Below are 19,178 nucleotides of genomic sequence, written 5' to 3' on the forward strand. Positions count from 1 at the left end.
TGACTTAGAATTTCATTTGGAAAATCTGCTGAATATATATATATATATGAATATACATATATATTCATGTATACATACATGAATACCCATATTATATATATGGGTATACTAAAGTATCTCATGCTTTGGTTCCAGTGCTCAAACAAATTCTAACATTAATTAGGCAAAATAAATGCTAGGTAAATTATTTATATGACAAGTATCAAGTGCATCTGTGAAATTCACAAAATTATTAAAATAATGAATACATAGATGTGGGAGAGGGGAGCTAAAGGGGTATATTTATAAGAAGAAAAGAAAGTATCATGGATTATTTCTATTTCTAATAGAGAGCAAATGGCCCTACAAAGAAAACTTAGGGGCATCTATGCAGGATCCTGGGGGCGGGGGGGGGGAATTAACCCAAATGTCAATAAATGCTTTTTAAAATGAAGAAAAAAAATACAGAGGGACTCAAAAGATAGCACAAATGTCAGAAATGTGGGCCCAGAGATTGCTCCCTGGCATCACTACCCACAGAGTAGTCCCGGAGATTCCTCTAAGCACCATCTGGTGGACTCTGCTAGCCGTGGATGATGGACTAATACTGTTGGTTATCTGTTATGTTGGCTGGGAGATGCCGTGGAAGCTCCCGGCACCACAGCGCCACCATTCGATCCAAACTGGGAACCATCAGGCCCTGTTTCCTGAGTATCACCAGGAGTGGCCCAAGCCATTGAGCACAGGGGCTTTGGGATGACCTACCCTTGTCTCAAAAAGATATATACAAAGAAATAAAAAAGAATTAAAGGAAGAAATAAGTAAAAAGAATTGAAAAATAAAGAACAACATTAATATTTAGTTGGTGGTGTTCTACCAATGGGAATTCGCTTTGTGCATCAAATATATTACAGGAACTGTAAGAAATCAGTAAAGTAAAAGTGTTTAAAAACCGATAATGAATTTTAAATATACTAGTAGTATGGTAGATGTATAAGTTGATAATAAATTATTTTGCAAAGGTTTTTGGTAACATTTGAGAAACTTGAAATTCGTCTTTTTTAGGTGAAACAGAGAGTCTTCTTTTTAGAACAGGATCATAATTCAAAGAAAGACAAATTGAAGTATAAAGTTGGTCATTGTATTTTAGCAAAATATTCCTTTTGAACACTATCTTCGCAGGTTAGAGCTGTGAACAACTCAGGTGTCTGTCCTAGAAACAGTAGAAGATAAAATACCCGGGTACATGTCTTGGGGTTTGTATACTTACCAGAAGTAGCAAATAATAGCTATTCCTGAAAATCATGGTCAGATTGAAAAAAATATAGGACTTCATGAAAAAACAGTTAAAACTAGATTAAGTTATAAATATCAATGGCATTTGTATAAATCAAAATTCATGATAAGAAATATGGCAATGCATTACAATGTAAGTACAATTTTACAAACATACATCAAAACAAAAAGGGAAATATTTACACAAATGAAGAATAAATATCAATAACTGGAACAAGGAACCAGGAGTTTGATGTGGGAATTAAAAGTGTTTCTGAGCGAGGCCAGGAATATGTGAATAATAATTTTAATACACATGAATTTGGGAATGTAATTAACTCAAGAATCTACTTGTGAGAGGAAAATATTTGGTAGAGGGCCACTCATGGGTCAAGTGCACATGAATGCACATACCAGAACTCAGCTCAAACCCTTGCCCACCTGAGCCCCCTAGGAGCCAGGGAAGGCCTGAAGTACCCACCCCAAGCACTGATGGAGTAATCTGGGGGTGCCCCCACTCCCGAACTTCTCAGTGGCCCTGGTTTGGTCATCTCCAGAACTGTAGGACTAAGGCAGATCACATCTAGCTGGATTGAACTGCCCTACCTTTTTTGGCAAGTATACTCAGGAATGACACCCTAGGTCCCCTGAACACAGCTTAGAATGTTAAAAGGAAATCAAGTTTTCTGAATGATATGCAAGGAAGGCATAATATCACATACTTTAACAATCAGATCAAAATCATGAAGGAAACAACACTGAAAGAAGAAAAGTTCTTGGGGATGGAGTGATAGGAAGTGGGTAGGGCATTTGCCTTGAATGTGGCCAACCCGGGTCCGATTCCCAGCATCCCATATGGTCCCCTGAGCACCGTCAGGAGTAATTCCTGAGTGCAGAGCCAGGAGTATCCCCTATGCATAGCCGAGTGTGATCCCCAAAAAGCAAAATAAATAAATAAATTAATTAAAAGAAGAAAAGTTTTAAAAGGGGAGAAACTAAATTATAATCAGTGATTAAGAAAAAAATTTCAATTAATTTTTACTTGCTTTACAAATTGATGAATACACTCACATACCAGCTCCAAAGATGTCATTCACAGTGCTTATGACTTCATCATCATTTAAAGTAGCTTTTTTGGAAGAATATTTGTTTTGGCATGTACTAATAAGAGCATCAGTAATGTCTCGGATGTGGTCCTAAGGAGAAAACCCGTAGCATAATTATTCATTCTCATCTGCATTTTATATTGCACATAATTTTCATGCAAGAGTAGTATTTTCTGGCAACTTGAAATGAAGCAAACTAACATAAATATGAAGCATATATATAAGAAGTATATTATTTCATACCTTAATTTACATAGGAATTTAAGCATGCTATTTTATACTTTTATTTTATAGCTAGTTTTGCTCATCAATGGTAATATTTAATCTTAAGAGTGTAGGCTAGGAAATCAAATTATTGAGCTCAGCTATTTCTTTAAAGATGCTTTCTGGGGCTGGAGTGATAGTACAGTGGGTAGGGCATTTGCCTTGCACACGGCCGACCTGGGTTCAATTCCCAAAATCCCATATGCTCCCCCAAGCACCACCATGAGTAATTCTTGAGTGCACAGCCAGGAGTAATCCCTGAGCATAGCTGGGTATGACACTAAAAGTGAAAAAAAAAAAAAAGGAAAAAAAAGATGCTCTCTATCAACAAAAAGAATAACTATCTCCACAAGCATATTTCATTTATTATTATTATTATTTTTTATCACACCTGGTGATGCACAGGGGTTACTCCTGGCTCCTGCACTCAGGAATTACTTCTGGTGGTGCTCAGGGGACCATATGGGATGCTGGGACTCGAACCCTGGTTGGCCGCATGCAAGGCAAACACCCTACCTGCTATGCTATCACTCCAGTCAACCCCCCCCCCAACCCAAGCATATTCGAAATAATTAGATAGACTGGACTATAGTGATAGCACAACGAGTAAGTCGTTTGCCTTGCACGCGGCTGACCTGGGTTTGATTCCTTCGTCCCTCCTGGAGAGTCCTGCAAGCTACCAAGAGTATCCCGCCCGCAAGTCAAAGCCTGGCAAGCTTTCCGTGGCATATTCGATATGCCAAAAACAGTAACAACAAGTCTCACAATTTGTTGTGAAACGTTACTGGTGCCCCCTGAAGCAAATCGATGAACAACGGGAGGACAGTGCTACAGTGCGGATCGATTGTTATGGATAAACTGCTACATAATCAATATAATAAGAGGTTTCCAAACATACTGCATTTTACTCTGATCACTTTGAGGACTGAAATGGGATTGGGGTAGGTGAGGGATTAGGAGGAAAAGTTCATAAACTTTACAAATTGTTTTACTTGCTCTAATTGATTTACAGTTTCTGCTTGATTATTTGAAACATATTCTCTGCCCTTTCCTTTTCACTGGAGAAGAATCTGTTCCTTACTCTTCATTTGCTCAATCATCAAGTTTTTCACGGTCTTTTCTCCTAATGCTGTGACTGCATTAAATTGACCCAAAGAACTAGAATTGATTCTAGTTTCTTGTTTCAAGAAGCAAAACTTACTACTATGTTTATCTTCTAATTGTGAACAAAACATTTCAATAGTTTCATAAGAAAAGTCGATTTATCACTAGTGAAGTGTTTGGTGTTGGAACAATATCCATCTGGAACTTGATGATAAATATCTTTGTAAAATTTTAATTCATGATTCACAATCACAAAATCACAAATCATCCTGTTAATCGTCGATTGCCTCGAGCAGGCCCCAGTAACGTCTCCTTCATCCTAGCCCTGAGATTATATTCAAGGCTCTTTAGGAGAATGAGACCCATCATTGTTACTGGTATGATTATCAATAAAAAATAATTTAAAAGGGAAATAAAATAAAATCAACACACAAAAGAGAAATCCTTGTTTGCCATCTGGAGAATTACAACACTTTTATATGTGTTTCAATCTAAAAATTCATTTCTAAATAGCACAGGAAATCATGTGGATAATGAGTGTAATTACAAGCTTTCAATAGAATATTCCTTACAGTTATTCAAAACTCTATTTAAAAAAGATATTGATAATTTTAAGTATGAGATGTTTTGTTCTCAGATGTCATTTGGTTTGGTTCTCTAAGAAAGTAAAACTATGTAAGATAAAAGCTATCATGGATAGTTTCATAATAATACTATGTGCTTTAAACACATATTAGAGGAATTCCAAGAACTCATTATTTTAGAGCGGTGGAAATTCCGAAATGAGAAGTAATGATACTGCTTTATAATCTCACTGACAATACTTTACATTTACTCATGGCTTGAATAAGATTTATTATGATAAAATCGGTAAAATAAACAAGGAAGAACATGTACAAACTTCTGAGTGGTAAATCTATTTTACCATCATCTTCTGTGTTTCACAAATATTTTATCGTAGTGTAAAATTTTAATATTTACCTTATCATATGTAGTGCAATGATCTCGTACATGCAACGCAATAAATTGATTCAAGGCCCGATAAAACTTCCGGGGACCATTTACAATTGGCAGTGGAAGGTAGCAGAAACATGGTATGAAATCAGCAGGATTAGCTGCACTGGATGCCTTGAGAATGTCATCATTTGTTTTAACTATTCTAAGAAACTCCTCATCACTGTGATCATACCTTTTGCCAAAGCAAAGGGCACAGACAATATTGGCTATGGCACATGTGACAGCATTTCTGGGATCAAAGCTGCCGTTTTCGGAAGTCAACTTTTCAAAAATGTTTATGAGTTCAGAAACTTCCTCCAGGACATGCTCTTCAAGTAAGCAAGAGCTGGAGGAGGATTTTGCTTCTGCTTTAGAAAAAGTTCTTAAAGCACTAGAGGCAATTTTCTTCTGAAGTTTCCAACTCTCTCCATAGTTGACTGAAAATGAAAGGCTCTTGCCTTCTGCGAGGAAAGAAAACGTATGCATATTCGGTCTGCCTGCAAATTTTTCTCCATCCTTGAGTAGTACTTGCTTCACCATTTCCATTCCATTCACCACCACGACAGGCACCATGCCCAGTTTGATAAGAAAGACATCCCCGTACTTCTTCCTCATTTCCATAAATGTAAGGTAAGGATGGTCTCCGAGCTGGAGAAGGTTTCCTATGATGGGGAAGGAGCGTGGTCCTGGAGGAAACCCCGGCTTTCTACCCTTGCTCCCCAGGGCTTTTACGATTACAAAAACTATCACAAAAATGATGAAAGAAGTGCTCAGATCTCCAGGATTGACTGCCATGTTGAATATCATGATGGTGAATAAAGCACCTAAAACAGAAAATATGAAAATTAGCTATCACTATTCGATATGCCAAACATAGAAACAGTTGTCACAATGGAGACGTTACTGGGCCCCCTGGAGCAAATCGATAAACAATGAGAGGATAGTGACAGTGACAGTGATCTATCACTATAAGCATTGACTAAGTAATCTTTCTCTCTTTAAGCACTATTATTTTTTTAAAGTACATTTTAAGGTTAATTGAAAGTTATTGTTTAACCAGCAGGGCAGAGCCTGGCAAGCTACAGGTAGCATACTCGATATGCCAAAAATAGTAACAATGACAGTCCTCATTCTCCTGACCCTAAAAGAGACCCCAAAACGCCATTGGGCTACACTAGCACATGACAGGGAAAAATAGAGACATTATTGGCACCCGCTTGAGCAAATCTATGAACAACGGGACGACAGTGATACAGTGATCGTTTATCCAAGAAAGTCACCACTGTGGCAAACAAAACTCTTCCAATTGCACTGAACCTTTATTCCAATTCTATTATTTTTAAACATCAGAACCAAATCTTTTCAGTTACTGACATAATAGAATGAAAAATAGTTGTTACTCAATATAGAAGAACACTGGTGATTAAAATAAGTTATTTTTCCAATTGAGGGAATATCTTTCTACATGGAAGAAAATTTCATACTCCTTAGTTGGAGAATTTCCATCTTGTAACAAATTTGAGAGCATTCTGGTAGTCTCATCTACTAACTCAAAAAATAAAAAATTCTTCAAGCAAAATTTACGGAACCATCCTCCACTTCCATCAATGTCAAGCATTAAAAATAACAAATCTCAGAACTCAGTGTGGGAACTACAAAGAAAAAAGACCAAAAGTTTGAATGTGTTAGAGTGCCCAATGGTATGAACCCAGTTGAACATCAAATGGAAATAATTATGAAGAAGCATGTGATAAATTTCAAAAAAATTAGTAGATATCTGTCATGCCTATTCTTGTATTTCCCTTCTGCTTGTAAAGGTGTTTTTTTTCTGAAGCTGTCATTCTGCTAACATAAACCTGTTTCACACAGAGGCCAGTGACGGAACCAAGGATTGATCACTGACCCCAAGTGACCCTTTTAGGAATAGGAAATTTGAAATACAAAAAATAATTTCAGCTAGATCTACAGAAATATAAGATAGCAGTTTGAAAAATACATAAAATGGGAATAAGATTTGGGAAACTTTGATGCTCTAGGAGACCTTGAGAAACTGAAAGCAAGTTTGAAAAATAAGGTAGAAAGTAAAATAAATAAAACTTAAAGAGAGGCCTCAGGGCTTATTTTACTTTTTCTATTATCTTCATGATATATAACCTTGAGTTCAATTCTTTCCTATTGATTTTGTTTGTTTCTAACCTAAACAAAGAAACAAAACATTTTCATAAACAAGCAGAATCACGATCACGACCTTCCTGTTGTTCTTTGATTGCCTCGAGCAGGCCCCAGTAATGTCTCCTTCATCCAAGCCCTGAGATTTTTTAAAAAGTGCCATATTCAAGACTCTTTCAGAGCTAGGAAAATGAGACCCATCATTGTTACCGGTATTTGGCATATGGGGTACGCCACGGGGAGTTTGCCAGACTCTGCCATGTGGGCAGGTTACATTCGGGTAAAGGCATGAGGGTCCCGGGGCTGAGATCTTCAAGTCTGCTCGGATCAGGGCTGAGCATCCTCCACCCAGATCCTCCAAACTCCAGTAGGCAGGGGTCACACCCACCAATTGGCCCCCTGGCGCTGTGTAATCCCATCAACGGCCAAGACTCAGAGACTATAAAACCCAGCTCTGGAAGCGCGTGGCCGCGCGACATCTTATTATCTCAAACAAGCAGAATATTTTGAATAAATAATGCATTTTATAAAAACTATAGGTGAAATACAGTATCTTCTCTCCTTTAAAATAAAATTACTCATTCTCCTCAATTACTTACTGAAACAAGTACCATCGGTGGAAAGTACACTCACTAAGCAATGTAAATACCCTGATCTATTTGATTTTTTTCCGTAGACTAAGATTGTCTTCCTTTATACTTACAGAGAATTATCTTAAAGTGAAAAGCATTCTTACAAAGAGAAAACAATTTTTTTCACAATTCAGAGGACGAAAGATGTTAAAAAACACTAACGTTAAAATTAAAGATACAATATAAGCCTACAATAAAAGTTCATCCTCAGCACCATGATCTGTAATAGTGACTCTCAGAGAAAATCTTTCTCACTTGTTATCTGATTGTTTCACCCTCCCAGCTTAACAAAAAAAATACAGTGAAACAGGGGTCAGAGGGATATACAGTCGGTAATACAATGTACTTGTACATGGCTGGCGCTGGGTCTATCCCTGACACCATATCCCCCTGAGTCATGATAGCAGTGATCTCTGAGCAGACCCAGGAAGAAGCACTGAGTGAACTTCTGGTTTTGAACCCAAATATATATATATATGTATATATATATAATCTTTGTTCAAACTATTTTATAAGAAATTAACTTTGGAGTTAAAAGAGATGGCACTCAGAATTTTTCCTTCAATATCAGGAGTACCGTAACAATGTTCTGTCTCCATTACTGTTCAATATAGCATCAGAAGTCCTAACAAGAGAAATTAGACTCCCCCAAAAAGGGGGATGTGAAATAAATCTAATTTGAAAGGGAAAAACTAAGGTCAGAGAGATGATGTAGTAAGTTCAGCACTTGCCTTGCATGCCACTGGCTTACTTAGGTTTGATCTCTAGTCCAGCATATTATCCTTTGAACCACACCAGGAGTTATTCCTGAGCACAGAGCCAGAAGTAAGCCCTGACTGTAGTTGGGTGTGGCCAAAATAAAACATAAGGTTAAACTACCATTATTTATTGAGTATGTGATAAACTTATAAAATAAAAAAGACTCAATTTCTAAAATGCTATCATAAATAACTAATAGGGTAATGTAGCTGACTTAAAAATTAATATATATGGGGCTAGAGTGATAGTACAGTGGGTAGGCCCTTGCATTGCAACTGACCCGGGTTCGATTCCCAGCATCCCATATGGTCCCCTGAGCGCTGCCCAGAGTAATTCTTGAGTGCATGAGCCAGGAGTAGCCCCTGTGCATCATTGGGTATGACCCAAAAAGCAATATATATATATATATATATATATATATATATATATATGGGCCAGAGTGATAGAGCAGTGTATATAAGTTTGCCTTGCATGTAATCAACCCTGAATTTGATTTCTGGCATTCCATATGGGTCCCTGAGCACTGGCAGGAATAAGTCCTGAGCACAGAATCAGGTGTAATACTTGAGCAATGCCAGTGTTTTCCCAAAACAAAAGACAAAGAAAAATAATATACAAAAATATGTTACTTTTATATATGCAATCAATGAGCTAGCAGAAAGAGAAATCATTAGCACAATTTTAGTTACAATTGAATTGAAATTAAAACCTTTAGAATAAATTTGCCCTAAGAGTGGAAAAATAATTGTACATGGAAAACTATAAGTCATTGTTGAAGGAAATCGAAGAAAACACAAAGTGGTAGAAAGATACACTGTAGTTGTGGATTAGAAGAAATAGCACAATTAAAATGGCACAATGCCCCACTTTCCTAGCTTCTCTACAGGGACACCCATACCCTTCTCTGCATGTCTGAGTCACATGACAAGGGGGGTAAATACTCTCAAATACTGGATTTGAACCCACCAATCAAAGAACTAATCAAAGAACTACATTAAGGATAGTTTTAGGTCTTTCTATTTCTTACCCAAACTAAAGTGTTTAGTTTGGTCACAGTCACAGTCCTCCCGTTATTCATCGATTTTGTTCGAGAGGGCCCAGTAACGTCTCCATCGTGAGATTTGTTGTTACTGTGTTTGGCATATTGAATACATTACGGGTAGCTTGCCAGGCTTTGCCGTGCGGGCAAGATACTCTCAGTAGCTTGCCAGGTTCCCCGAGAGAGGCGGAGGAATCGAACCCGGCTCAGCAGGGCTGGCTGTGCACAGGGCAAACACCCTACTGCTGTGCTATCACTTCAGCCCAAAGTGTTTGGTTTATGCCTCTTTTTTTTTTTTTTTTTTTTTTTTTTGCTTTTTGGGTCACACCTGGCGATGCTCAGGGGTTACTCCTAGTTCATGCACTCAGGAATTGCTCCTGGTGGTGCTCGGGGGACCATATGGGATGCTGGGAATCAAACCTGTGTCAGCCATGTTGGCTGTGTGCAAGGCAAACGCCCTACCTGCTGTGCTATCGCTCCAGCCCTGGTTTATGCCTCTTAAACACCTTTAAAAAATTGCTGCTTATTCAAAATTCTTTAAGGTACAGATTCTGAAGCAGCACCGACTGGACATTTCATCTGACTTCCATAGAGAAGTCAGATGCTCATGACAGACTCCTGTTTACCCCCATTCCCCTGCAATAGTTGGAGCTAACTGCCAAATATCACTGCACTGTTGCACTGTCCTCCCGTTGTTCGTCAATTTGCTCGAGCGGGCATCAGTAACGTCTCCATTGGGAGACTTGTTGTTACTGTTTTTGGTATATCAAATAACCCACAGGGAGCTTGCCAGGTTCTGCCGTGTGGGCGGGATACTCTCAGTAGCTTGCCTGGCTCTCCAAGAGGGACGGAAAAATTGAACCCGGGTAGGCCGTGTGCCAGGCAAACGCTCTATCCACTGCGCTATCACTCTGCTAAGTAGGGGAGAAATAAAAGGGGCAGGGGGAGTTTGTAGAATGAGATGAGGAATATGGTCCTAAGAAATATTAGCATAGAATGCCATAAAAAAGGGCCCAATAAAGGTGGTGCCTGATAGACTGGATGACCTAGTCTCTACCCAATTACTGGATGACTGAATGAATAGTCTAGGAGATAGACGAAAGAAGGTAATCATTTTAATTGTCTCATTTCTGCTTTACCACCCCTTCTCCTTTGAATTCAAGAAAGACATGCTGACAGACCTATCTGTCAAAAAGTGGAATGGTTTCAGCTTTCTCTGATCCTGCTTCAAGAGATGCCTCCCATAATCTGGGAACATCCCTGCCTCTTTCACCCTCCTTTACTTTAATAAATTATTTGTTTTTAAATTCAAAAACTATAATGGCAACGTATCTAAAGCAATGTATTGATTCAATAAGATTCACATTGAAGTCCCCAAAATATTCTTCACTGAAATTTTTTTAAAACTATGAGCACGGGAGCCTTGTGGACAGCCGGTTTGAGCCGGGCTCGGCGGGAGCGGCGGGGACCTCATGGGAAGGGGGGCTTTGTGGGCCGTCCCCCACGCCCCACCGAGGTCACTGGCTGCCCCCCACGAGCGGCTCTCCGGCACGGCCACGACTCCAGGGCACAGAAACCAATCTCTTAACTATCTAACTTTTAATAGAAATTCTTCCAGGGTCAATAAGTAAAATAGCAGAAATTCAAAACCACGCGGCCGCTATTGCGGCCGCGCAACATCATTTTATTCTTAAACCAAGTTATAGAAAGCAAATCATTTCACAACGCTGTTTCAGCATATCTGATTGTGGGGGGTGGGTTGTAAACTCTAAACAATAATTGTGCATCTTCTATCGAAACAATCTATCTAGTCAAAGTAGATAGAGTATTAACTAGAACTCATCTGCCTCACAAGAATTGGGAGGGGTGGGGGGAGGTGGGGGTCTATTGGGGTTCGGGGTTAAAAATAAGTATTGGAAAAGGGAAATGTGTTTGATATTTACATGACTGAGACCTAAACCCGAAAGCTCTGTAACTTTTCCCACAGTGATTCAATAAATAAATAAATTTAAAAAAAATAAATAAATAAAACTATGAAAATTATTTGAAACTACAAAAGATCTCCAATATCAAAATTATTCCCCAGGGAGGGAAAAATAACACATATATTATGATATATAGATACCATGCTCCCTTCCGTACAAAGTAGCAGTAATAAAGCAGTATGGATTGCAATAAAAACACAAATAAATCAATAGAAAATAAGTGAGACCCCAGCAGTAACACCACATAATGAAAAGCTAATGTATGACTACAAGGATTAATAATCCACAATGGAGCAAGGAAATTATCTTTTAAAAATTGAACTAAGAAAACTGGTTAGCCACTGGCAAAATAATGAAAATAGGCCATAGTCTAGCACCATATTTAAAACTTAATTAAAGATTCAGTAAAGACCTCAATGTAGGAAGACCTAAAGTCATAAAATACATAAGGGTATGGTGCCGCCAGCAGGTCGATCTGTACCTGTGAGGCAAGTGCATCAGCAGCCTAATGGTGCTTTCAACTTCCAGATTCCCGCAAATGGCTGCTGTGCCTTTGGCCAGACCCCAAAAACTTGGGGAAAAGTTTACCAAGAAAGTAAACAGCCAAAAGTTAGGTATGTGGGAGACACACCCACAAACCACCTCTGGCTCAGCTATATAATTGGAGGCATGGCCTCTCTGGTTCCTGATCGAACTGCTAACAGCCATGACACCAGAGACTCAGAAAGAAATCTCAAAACCCAACGGCTTTTGGCAGAAGTGTGTCCAGTCCCTGCAATAGGTTATAGGCGCTAGGCCACCCCAGGTGGGAATAGTTTCGTGCCTTGGCCTGTTCCTCCTGACGGCCTGGTGGCTGCCATCCTCCAGAGGCCACTGGACAGTCAGTTTCGGGCCCGCAGTGACGAGACACTTGGGGCCTCATGGCATGGGGGTGGAGCTGGCCCTTTCCTCCCCATTCCAACGAGACACCAAGCCGTGGCCCATGAACAGCTTCTCTGGCTCCTGATCAAGCTGCTTAATGGCCATGATCCCTGAGACTCAGAAACAAATCTCGAAACCCAGCGGCTTTTGGCAGAAATGCATCCAGACCCGCAGTAGGTTACTGTTGCCGGGCCACTCCAGGGGGGAAAGGGTGCTGTCCCTCTACCTGCTCCCCCTTGATGGCTCGGTGGCCACCATCTGCCAGAGGCCGTTGGACACTCAGATTTGGCCTGCAGTAACAAGACACGCGGGGCCTCATGGGATGAGTGTGGAGCCGGCCCTTTCCCTCCCATCCCAACGAGACCCTGAGTCACCGCCAACAAATGACCTCTCTGGCTCCTGATCAATCTGCTTAACGGCCATGATCCCTGAGACTCAGAAATAAATCTCAAAATCCAGGGGCTTTTGGCAGAAATGCGTCTGGACCGCACAGTAGGTTAGTGTCGCCGGGTCACCCCAGTGAGGAAAGGTGCTGTCCCTCTGCCTGCTTGTCCTAGGCAGTTCGGTGGCCACCATCTGCCAGAGGACATTGGATGGTCAGGTTTGGGCCTGCAATGATGAGACACGTGGGGCCTCATGGGTGTGGAGCTGGCCCTTTCCCTCCCATCCCAATGAGACCCCGAGTCGCCATCAAAGAAAAGCTTCTGTGGCTTCTGATCAAGCCATTAAATGGCCATGACCCCAGAGACTCAGAAACAAATCGCAGAAGCCAGCGGCTTTTGGCAGAAATGTGTCCAGTTCCTGCAGTAGGTTGCTGGCTACCCCAGGTGGGAATAGGTTTTGCGCCTTGGCCTGTTCGCCCTGCTAACCCGGTGGCCACCATCCTCCAGAGGCCACTGGACAGTCAGGTTTGGGCCCACAGTGACGAGACATGTGGGGCTTCACCGGATGGGAGTGGAGCTGACTCTTTTCTCCCTGTCCCAAAAAGACCCCGAGTTGCTATCCATGAATGGCCTCTCTGGCTCCTGATCAAGCTGCATAACGGTCATGATCCCAGAGACTCAGATCGGAACCTAGTGGCTTTTGGCAGAAATGCATTGGACCTCCAGTAGGTTACTGTTGTCAGGCCATTCCAGGGGGAAAAGGGTACTGTCCCTCCACCTGCTCCCTCTAGGAGGCTCGGTGACCACCATCCTCCAGAGGCCATTGAAGTCAGGTTTGGGCCCTCAGTGATGAGACACATGGATGGGGATATAGCTGGCCCTTTCCTCCCTGTCCCAACTAGACCCCGATTCGCCGCCCATGAATGGCCTTTCTGGCTCGTAATCAAGCTGCTTAACAGCCATGATCCTAGAGACTCAGGAACAAATCTCGGAACCCAGCAGGTTTTGGCAGAAATCCCTCCAGATTTAATTGTTAAAATTTTGAAATTTCAAAATCGCACAGTCACTACTGCAGCCACACAACATCATATGTTATTCATAACCAGCAATACAAAACAAATTGTCTATTGTTGCCTTTTCAGCAGATCTGAGTGTTGGGATAAAATCCCAAATAATAATGGTGGGTCTTGTGTCAAAATCTTGAATGTAATCAAAATAGAGAGAGACTAATGTGGAAATCATCTGCCTCTTAGTTAAGGGGAGGGTGTAGGATGTGGGTATACTGAGGTTTTTTGGAGTGGAGTATGGGCACTGGTGAAGGTACGGGTGTTTCATTGTATGACTGAGATTTAAACCCAATAGCTTTGTAACTGCTCTCACGGTGATTCAATAAATAAAATTATAAAAAATTAAGGTGGAGTTCATGCCCAATTCAATCAGCTAATCAGTGGCTGAATAAATAGCAGTACTCCTACATAAAAAAGTCATAAAATACAAAGAGAATGCTTGTAATATGTTCCCTGATATCAGTCTTAGAGTTGTGTTTGGAGACTTCATTCCACTCATAATTAAAACAAAAGCAAAGATGAGATTACAATAACTTCTGCATACCAATAGAAAATTGCCTCAAAATAAAAATATATTCCATGGACTATTTAAAAATACTTGCACATCATTTATCCAACAACTGGTAAAAAATACTTGCCCATCATTTGTCCAAAATATACAAAAACTCTTAGGGCACAAAAGTAATTGAAAACAGAAAGTTAGAAATGATGGAAAACCAGGAAGATGTCTCAAAAATTGGGGCTCATGCCTCGCAAGTGCAAGGATCTGAGTTCCATCCTCCTCCACACTGCATGTCCTGTCCTCCCCCACCCCTGCATCCCCCAACACTGCCAGTGTAGCACTAAAGATCCCTTTGCACTATGAGGATGGCCCTGTTATCTTCCAGCATCCATCTGACCTGATTGGCTGAGCACCAGTAAGAGTACCCAGGACTGGAGCATCCCACCTCCCCCACTCACCAAATAAGTAGTGGAACACAGGTACAGGGGGATTGTCAGGTTCTAACTGGTTTTGTTCTACTCTGTTCCTGGTCAACTCCAAGCTGCTGTGCTTATTGACCTTAAGCTTCCCTTCCCACGTCTATTGGTTGCAGCATCTCAGAAACATCTTGGCCAGTTTCCTTTTACATCACTGATAGTTTGCCACTTGACTGTAGCACTATGCCTAAGAAGCTCCTCACTGTCATGTTGCAGCATGGAGCACGTGGTCCAGTTGGTGCAGCACTGATGCAGATGGCACCCAGATCCCCTCCATGCACCAGTGCTCCCAGAAAAAGTGAATATCTAAATATATATTTCTCCAAAGAAGACATAAGACATCCAAATGGCACATGGAAGGATACTGATCATCTCTTATTATTGGGTACATACAAACCAAATAATGAGACATCATTCCCTATCTATGAAAATAAAGTTACTAACCAAAAGGAAAGAACAAAATAAATTAAAGAGGATCTGGAGAGAAGGGAAGCCCTAAGAATATTGCTGGTGGGAAAGTGAATTTGTGCCATCAGGATGGAGATATGGGAGGAATCAACCTCCCGAACTTCAAACTGTACTACAAAGCAGTAATAATTAAAACAGCATGGTACTGGAACAAAGGCAGAACTGCAGACCAATGAAACAGGGTTGAATACACTGACATCTCCCTCAATCATATGCTCATCTAATCTTTGATAAAGGTGCAAGTAATGTGAAGTGGAGTAAGGAAAGCCTCTTTAATAAATTGTGTTGGCATCACTGGACGGCTACATGCAAAAAAATAGGCTCAGAACTCTGCCTAACACCATGTACAAAAGTAAGATAAAAATGGATTAAAGACCTCAACATCAGACCAGAAACCATAAGGTACATTGAAGAGAAAGTTGGCAAAACCCTCCATGACATTGAAGCTAATGGTATCTTCAAAGATGCCACGCCACTGGCCGAGCAAGTGAAAACAGAAATAGATTTCTCAAAAACCTAAAGTTGAAATTCTTTGTGTTCCAGTTAGTTTCACTTTTAGGTGTTCACACCCAAATACAAAAATGCTAATTCAAAAAGATATTTGGGACCCATGATTACCAAGGCACTTATAATAGTCAAGAAATGTTAACATCCTGAATTACTGTCAACTGCTGAGTGTATAAAAAGAATACTATTTGGTTATCAAAATGAAATCCTGCCATAACATAACAATAACATGTGTGGACCTCGGGGTCATTGAGCTAATTGAAATAAACTCTAGTGTAAAAAGGCAAGCCTATGATTCCACTTATATGGGTTTATAGATTTAAAAATTAAAAATAAATTGATTAAACAAAATAATAATGAATATTTGTGCTCTAATCCCAATTAGTTACTATAATGAGTCAAGAAAGGAGAATCATCTCTAAAGGCTGGAAGCAGTGGGTAGATTTCAGAACAAGCAAGACACATGATTTAATTTTTTTTTTTCTTTTTGGGTCACACCTGGCAGTGCACAGGGGTTACTCCTGGCTCTGCACTTAGGAGTTACTCCTGGCGGTGCTCAGGGGACCATATGGGATGCTGGGAATTGAACCTGTGTCGGTCATGCTGGCTGCGTGCAAGGCAAACGCCCTACCCGCTGTGCTATTGCTCCAGCCCCCACATGATTTAATTTTCAATTATGCAGATATAAAACCTATATTATGTTATATGCAATAATATTTCAATAAAAATCTAGTGAAAGTTGGAGTTTTTATGGAAAAAATCCAAATACACATTTAAAAAAAAGTTTGTCTCTAAACAATGCAACAGCTACAATATATGAAACATCTTTTTTCTCACTGATTAGAAAGAAAATAGTTGAGGGCTTCATTGGCATTTTTCTTTTATTTTTTATTGGCATTTTTCTTATATAATGTGATAATTATATAAAACCTAATCATTAATAATAACTGCGACTTTTATTTTTACTATTATTATGTGCCAGATCCAAGGTTAATCACTAACCTTCACTTGCTTTTCAAAACCCATGTTTTTGATCTTAATACCAAACACCAATAATTGGCCTATAACAAGTGTTATTTTACTCCACAAAATCTCACTTCTTTTGGGACTTTGACAACCGCCATTTCAAAGGCGGTTTGCACACTGATAGATTCTAGAGGAATTTCAAAACAGAATGCTGATGGGTAGAAGTGGCTGTGTTGAAATAAATTTCAAACCCTGAAAAATTATTGGGTTTTCCGCCTTCCTCTTTTATTTAATTGTGGGAATTTCATTAAACCACTATATCTCTTGGCCTCAATTTCCTCACTTGTAAAATCATCCTTTCTGCCCAGAAGACTTCGAAAGCAATCTCCAACTTCTAATTAGCAAAGCTAGAAAAGAAAATATAGCCATTTCCTGTGCATAGAAAACTTAGTTAGGCTGCAAAAGTATTACTCCAGTTTCCAGACCAGTTAATCATTCACCCACAGTTGTGATTTAATATTATGCTATCACCTTGGGTTCCTTTTCAGCCGAAGTCCTTCGACGGTGTTTTTTATTTTTTAATGAAATCCTTTTGGGCATTTTTCAAGACACTGAAACACTGCCAAATTCCTCAGGAATTCCGAAGGTACATTCTGTTTCTGATATCTTGCTGGGAATAAACAAGGACTATGAGTTAGGAGCTTGAAGGCTTCCTAAGGATATATATTCCTCACCGTCAAAAGATTCCAGGTAAATGCATACCTCTTCTGAAATGAGTGAAGCAAGCAGAACATTTACTAAGCTTAAGTTTTTCTAACAATTGCCAAACTTGAACACATAAGCAGCAGACTTTTCTGAGGGGCTGGCTGATAACCATATTCAAATCCTGCCTAGAGCGATTAAATCCAAATGTTGAGAGGAAAGGTGGGTGTGTTTTCTGAAACACCTCAACAGGGCATTCCGGGTTAAGACCCTTCGGGAAGAAACAATTTGTTAAATAGATCAACTAACGCTGCATGCAGCCCAATAACAATGAGGTTTTGGGAGACTCACCTGCAATGGAGTCTCGCAGGTCACAGGGAGGAATCAGCCTGAGGGATCTAACCACAGAAATCTGCAGACACTGGGAGAATCGTAGGCAGTAACTAACTGTACCTGGGAAAGGCTGGGAGAGAACTTTCTGCGAAGGAAGACAAAGGGGGTGGACCTTGGATCTGTGCAGGGAGGAGTTTAGAACCGGACTAGGGCATTCAAGGTGAACAGGAGACTGGTCGGAATGGACAGCTGCCAGAATGAGTTCACGAAACTGGGAAATTTCAGGGCAAGCAGAAGGGAGTGAGCACTTCTGGAACAAGGAGTTTTGGAAAGGGTAGGAGGAAAATTGATCTGGCGGGGGTGAAGCAAGGCAGGAAAAGGATGAATGGAAAACATTTTTTTAATTTTTTTTCAGATAGTAGCATCAAGCAATGATAGCTTGGAGAGAAATACAGCAAGCGGCAAAGAGAGGGGAAGAATAAAAGTAGAATAGTAGGTTTGTGCTGTTGCTATGTTTACTGGGAATGTCAGATTCTCTCAGCAAAGCCAATGGCATGCCACAACAGAACGCACTGGCTTCTCTGGCTAGCAAGACCTTAGTTGGAGAAAATGACTAAAACTAAACAAAACAGTGAACTGTGGTGCCCTTTCTCAGATGCATGTACTAGAATCCTCTGGAGTCTTCATCAGTAGGAGTGTTTTACTGTCACGCTGTTCAAAGAAAGGAAGAAGGAAAGAACAGAATTAACCCCAATAAATGTGAAGATAGAATGGATTTTGCAAGCGATACGTGAATTCAACAGCATTCCGACTTGCAGGAAGAAGGGAAGAAAGCTAAGAAATAGTGTTTCTCAATATTAGGGTTCTTTCACCCCTCTCCTAATCTAGCAGTTGGTTCCCTAATTTCCTACAACACCTCTTCCCGATTAAGTGGTTTTCACATGTGCTCCCTTGGAAGATCTTGGGGGCTCTCAGAGCAGACCTAGGGTCCCCAGTTGAGAAACACTGCTCTAAAAAAAGGTTGCAATTTAGCTGACAGTGGTTTTCCACAACTGGTCTGGAATAAGTGCCTTGGTAAAGTATTAAACGTTGAATACCACCAGTCTAAAACAAATTAGAATGTTATTTCAGGCAAAGCCCCCTTCCTTAGGGGAAGTCAGGGATTGTAATGGATCTCAGAGGGTTGTAATACACATTATCTCACCAATGTTGACCAGGAAATTCCAGACTGACTCATTTAAAATTATGTTTTTTTGGCAGACGGCAATTAAGGCTTGCTATTAAGAATTGGCACAAGTAACTAACTGCTTTAGGTCTATTTTTGTATATTTTTAGATGCTACTAGAACAGTTAACTTTTACATGTGATAGTCAGTCACAGTTTGGATTTAAAAGAACATTTCCATCAGTGTCAATGCACTTCTGCTCAACTAGGGTAAGTGATAGTTTCTACCTTAAGTTTAGTTAATTTTCCACCTACTGCTAGGGTAATGACTTGTAGTTTTGAAGCAGTGTTCAGGAAGTCTGTGGCTATTCTTGGAGTCTT

At 40.2% G+C, this 19,178-nt stretch overlaps 1 protein-coding gene across 4 annotated transcripts in view; it reads right to left on the reverse strand.

Moving 5' to 3' along the window:
- Positions 1–19,178, reverse strand: part of LOC130028043 (cytochrome P450 1A1-like) — a 59,917-nt gene that overhangs the window by 13,681 nt on the left and 27,058 nt on the right. The window contains exons 1-4 of one of the 4 annotated variants that reach the window (XM_056118796.1): positions 17,652–17,757; positions 17,130–17,268; positions 4,710–5,548; positions 2,330–2,450 (exon numbers count right to left, since the gene is read on the reverse strand). In XM_056118796.1, coding sequence (XP_055974771.1) covers positions 2,330–2,450; positions 4,710–5,531 — 943 coding nt within the window. In that variant the 5' untranslated portion in view covers positions 5,532–5,548; positions 17,130–17,268; positions 17,652–17,757. Of the gene's footprint in view, positions 1–2,329; positions 2,451–4,709; positions 5,549–17,129; positions 17,269–17,651; positions 17,761–19,178 lie in introns of those variants that run through there. The other 3 variants (XM_056118797.1, XM_056118795.1, XM_056118798.1) reach the window with 3 other exon arrangements.

This window comes from Sorex fumeus, unplaced genomic scaffold, assembly GCF_029834395.1.
Source record: "Sorex fumeus unplaced genomic scaffold, SorFum_2.1 ptg000038l, whole genome shotgun sequence".
Taxonomy (NCBI): Eukaryota; Metazoa; Chordata; class Mammalia; order Eulipotyphla; family Soricidae; genus Sorex; species Sorex fumeus.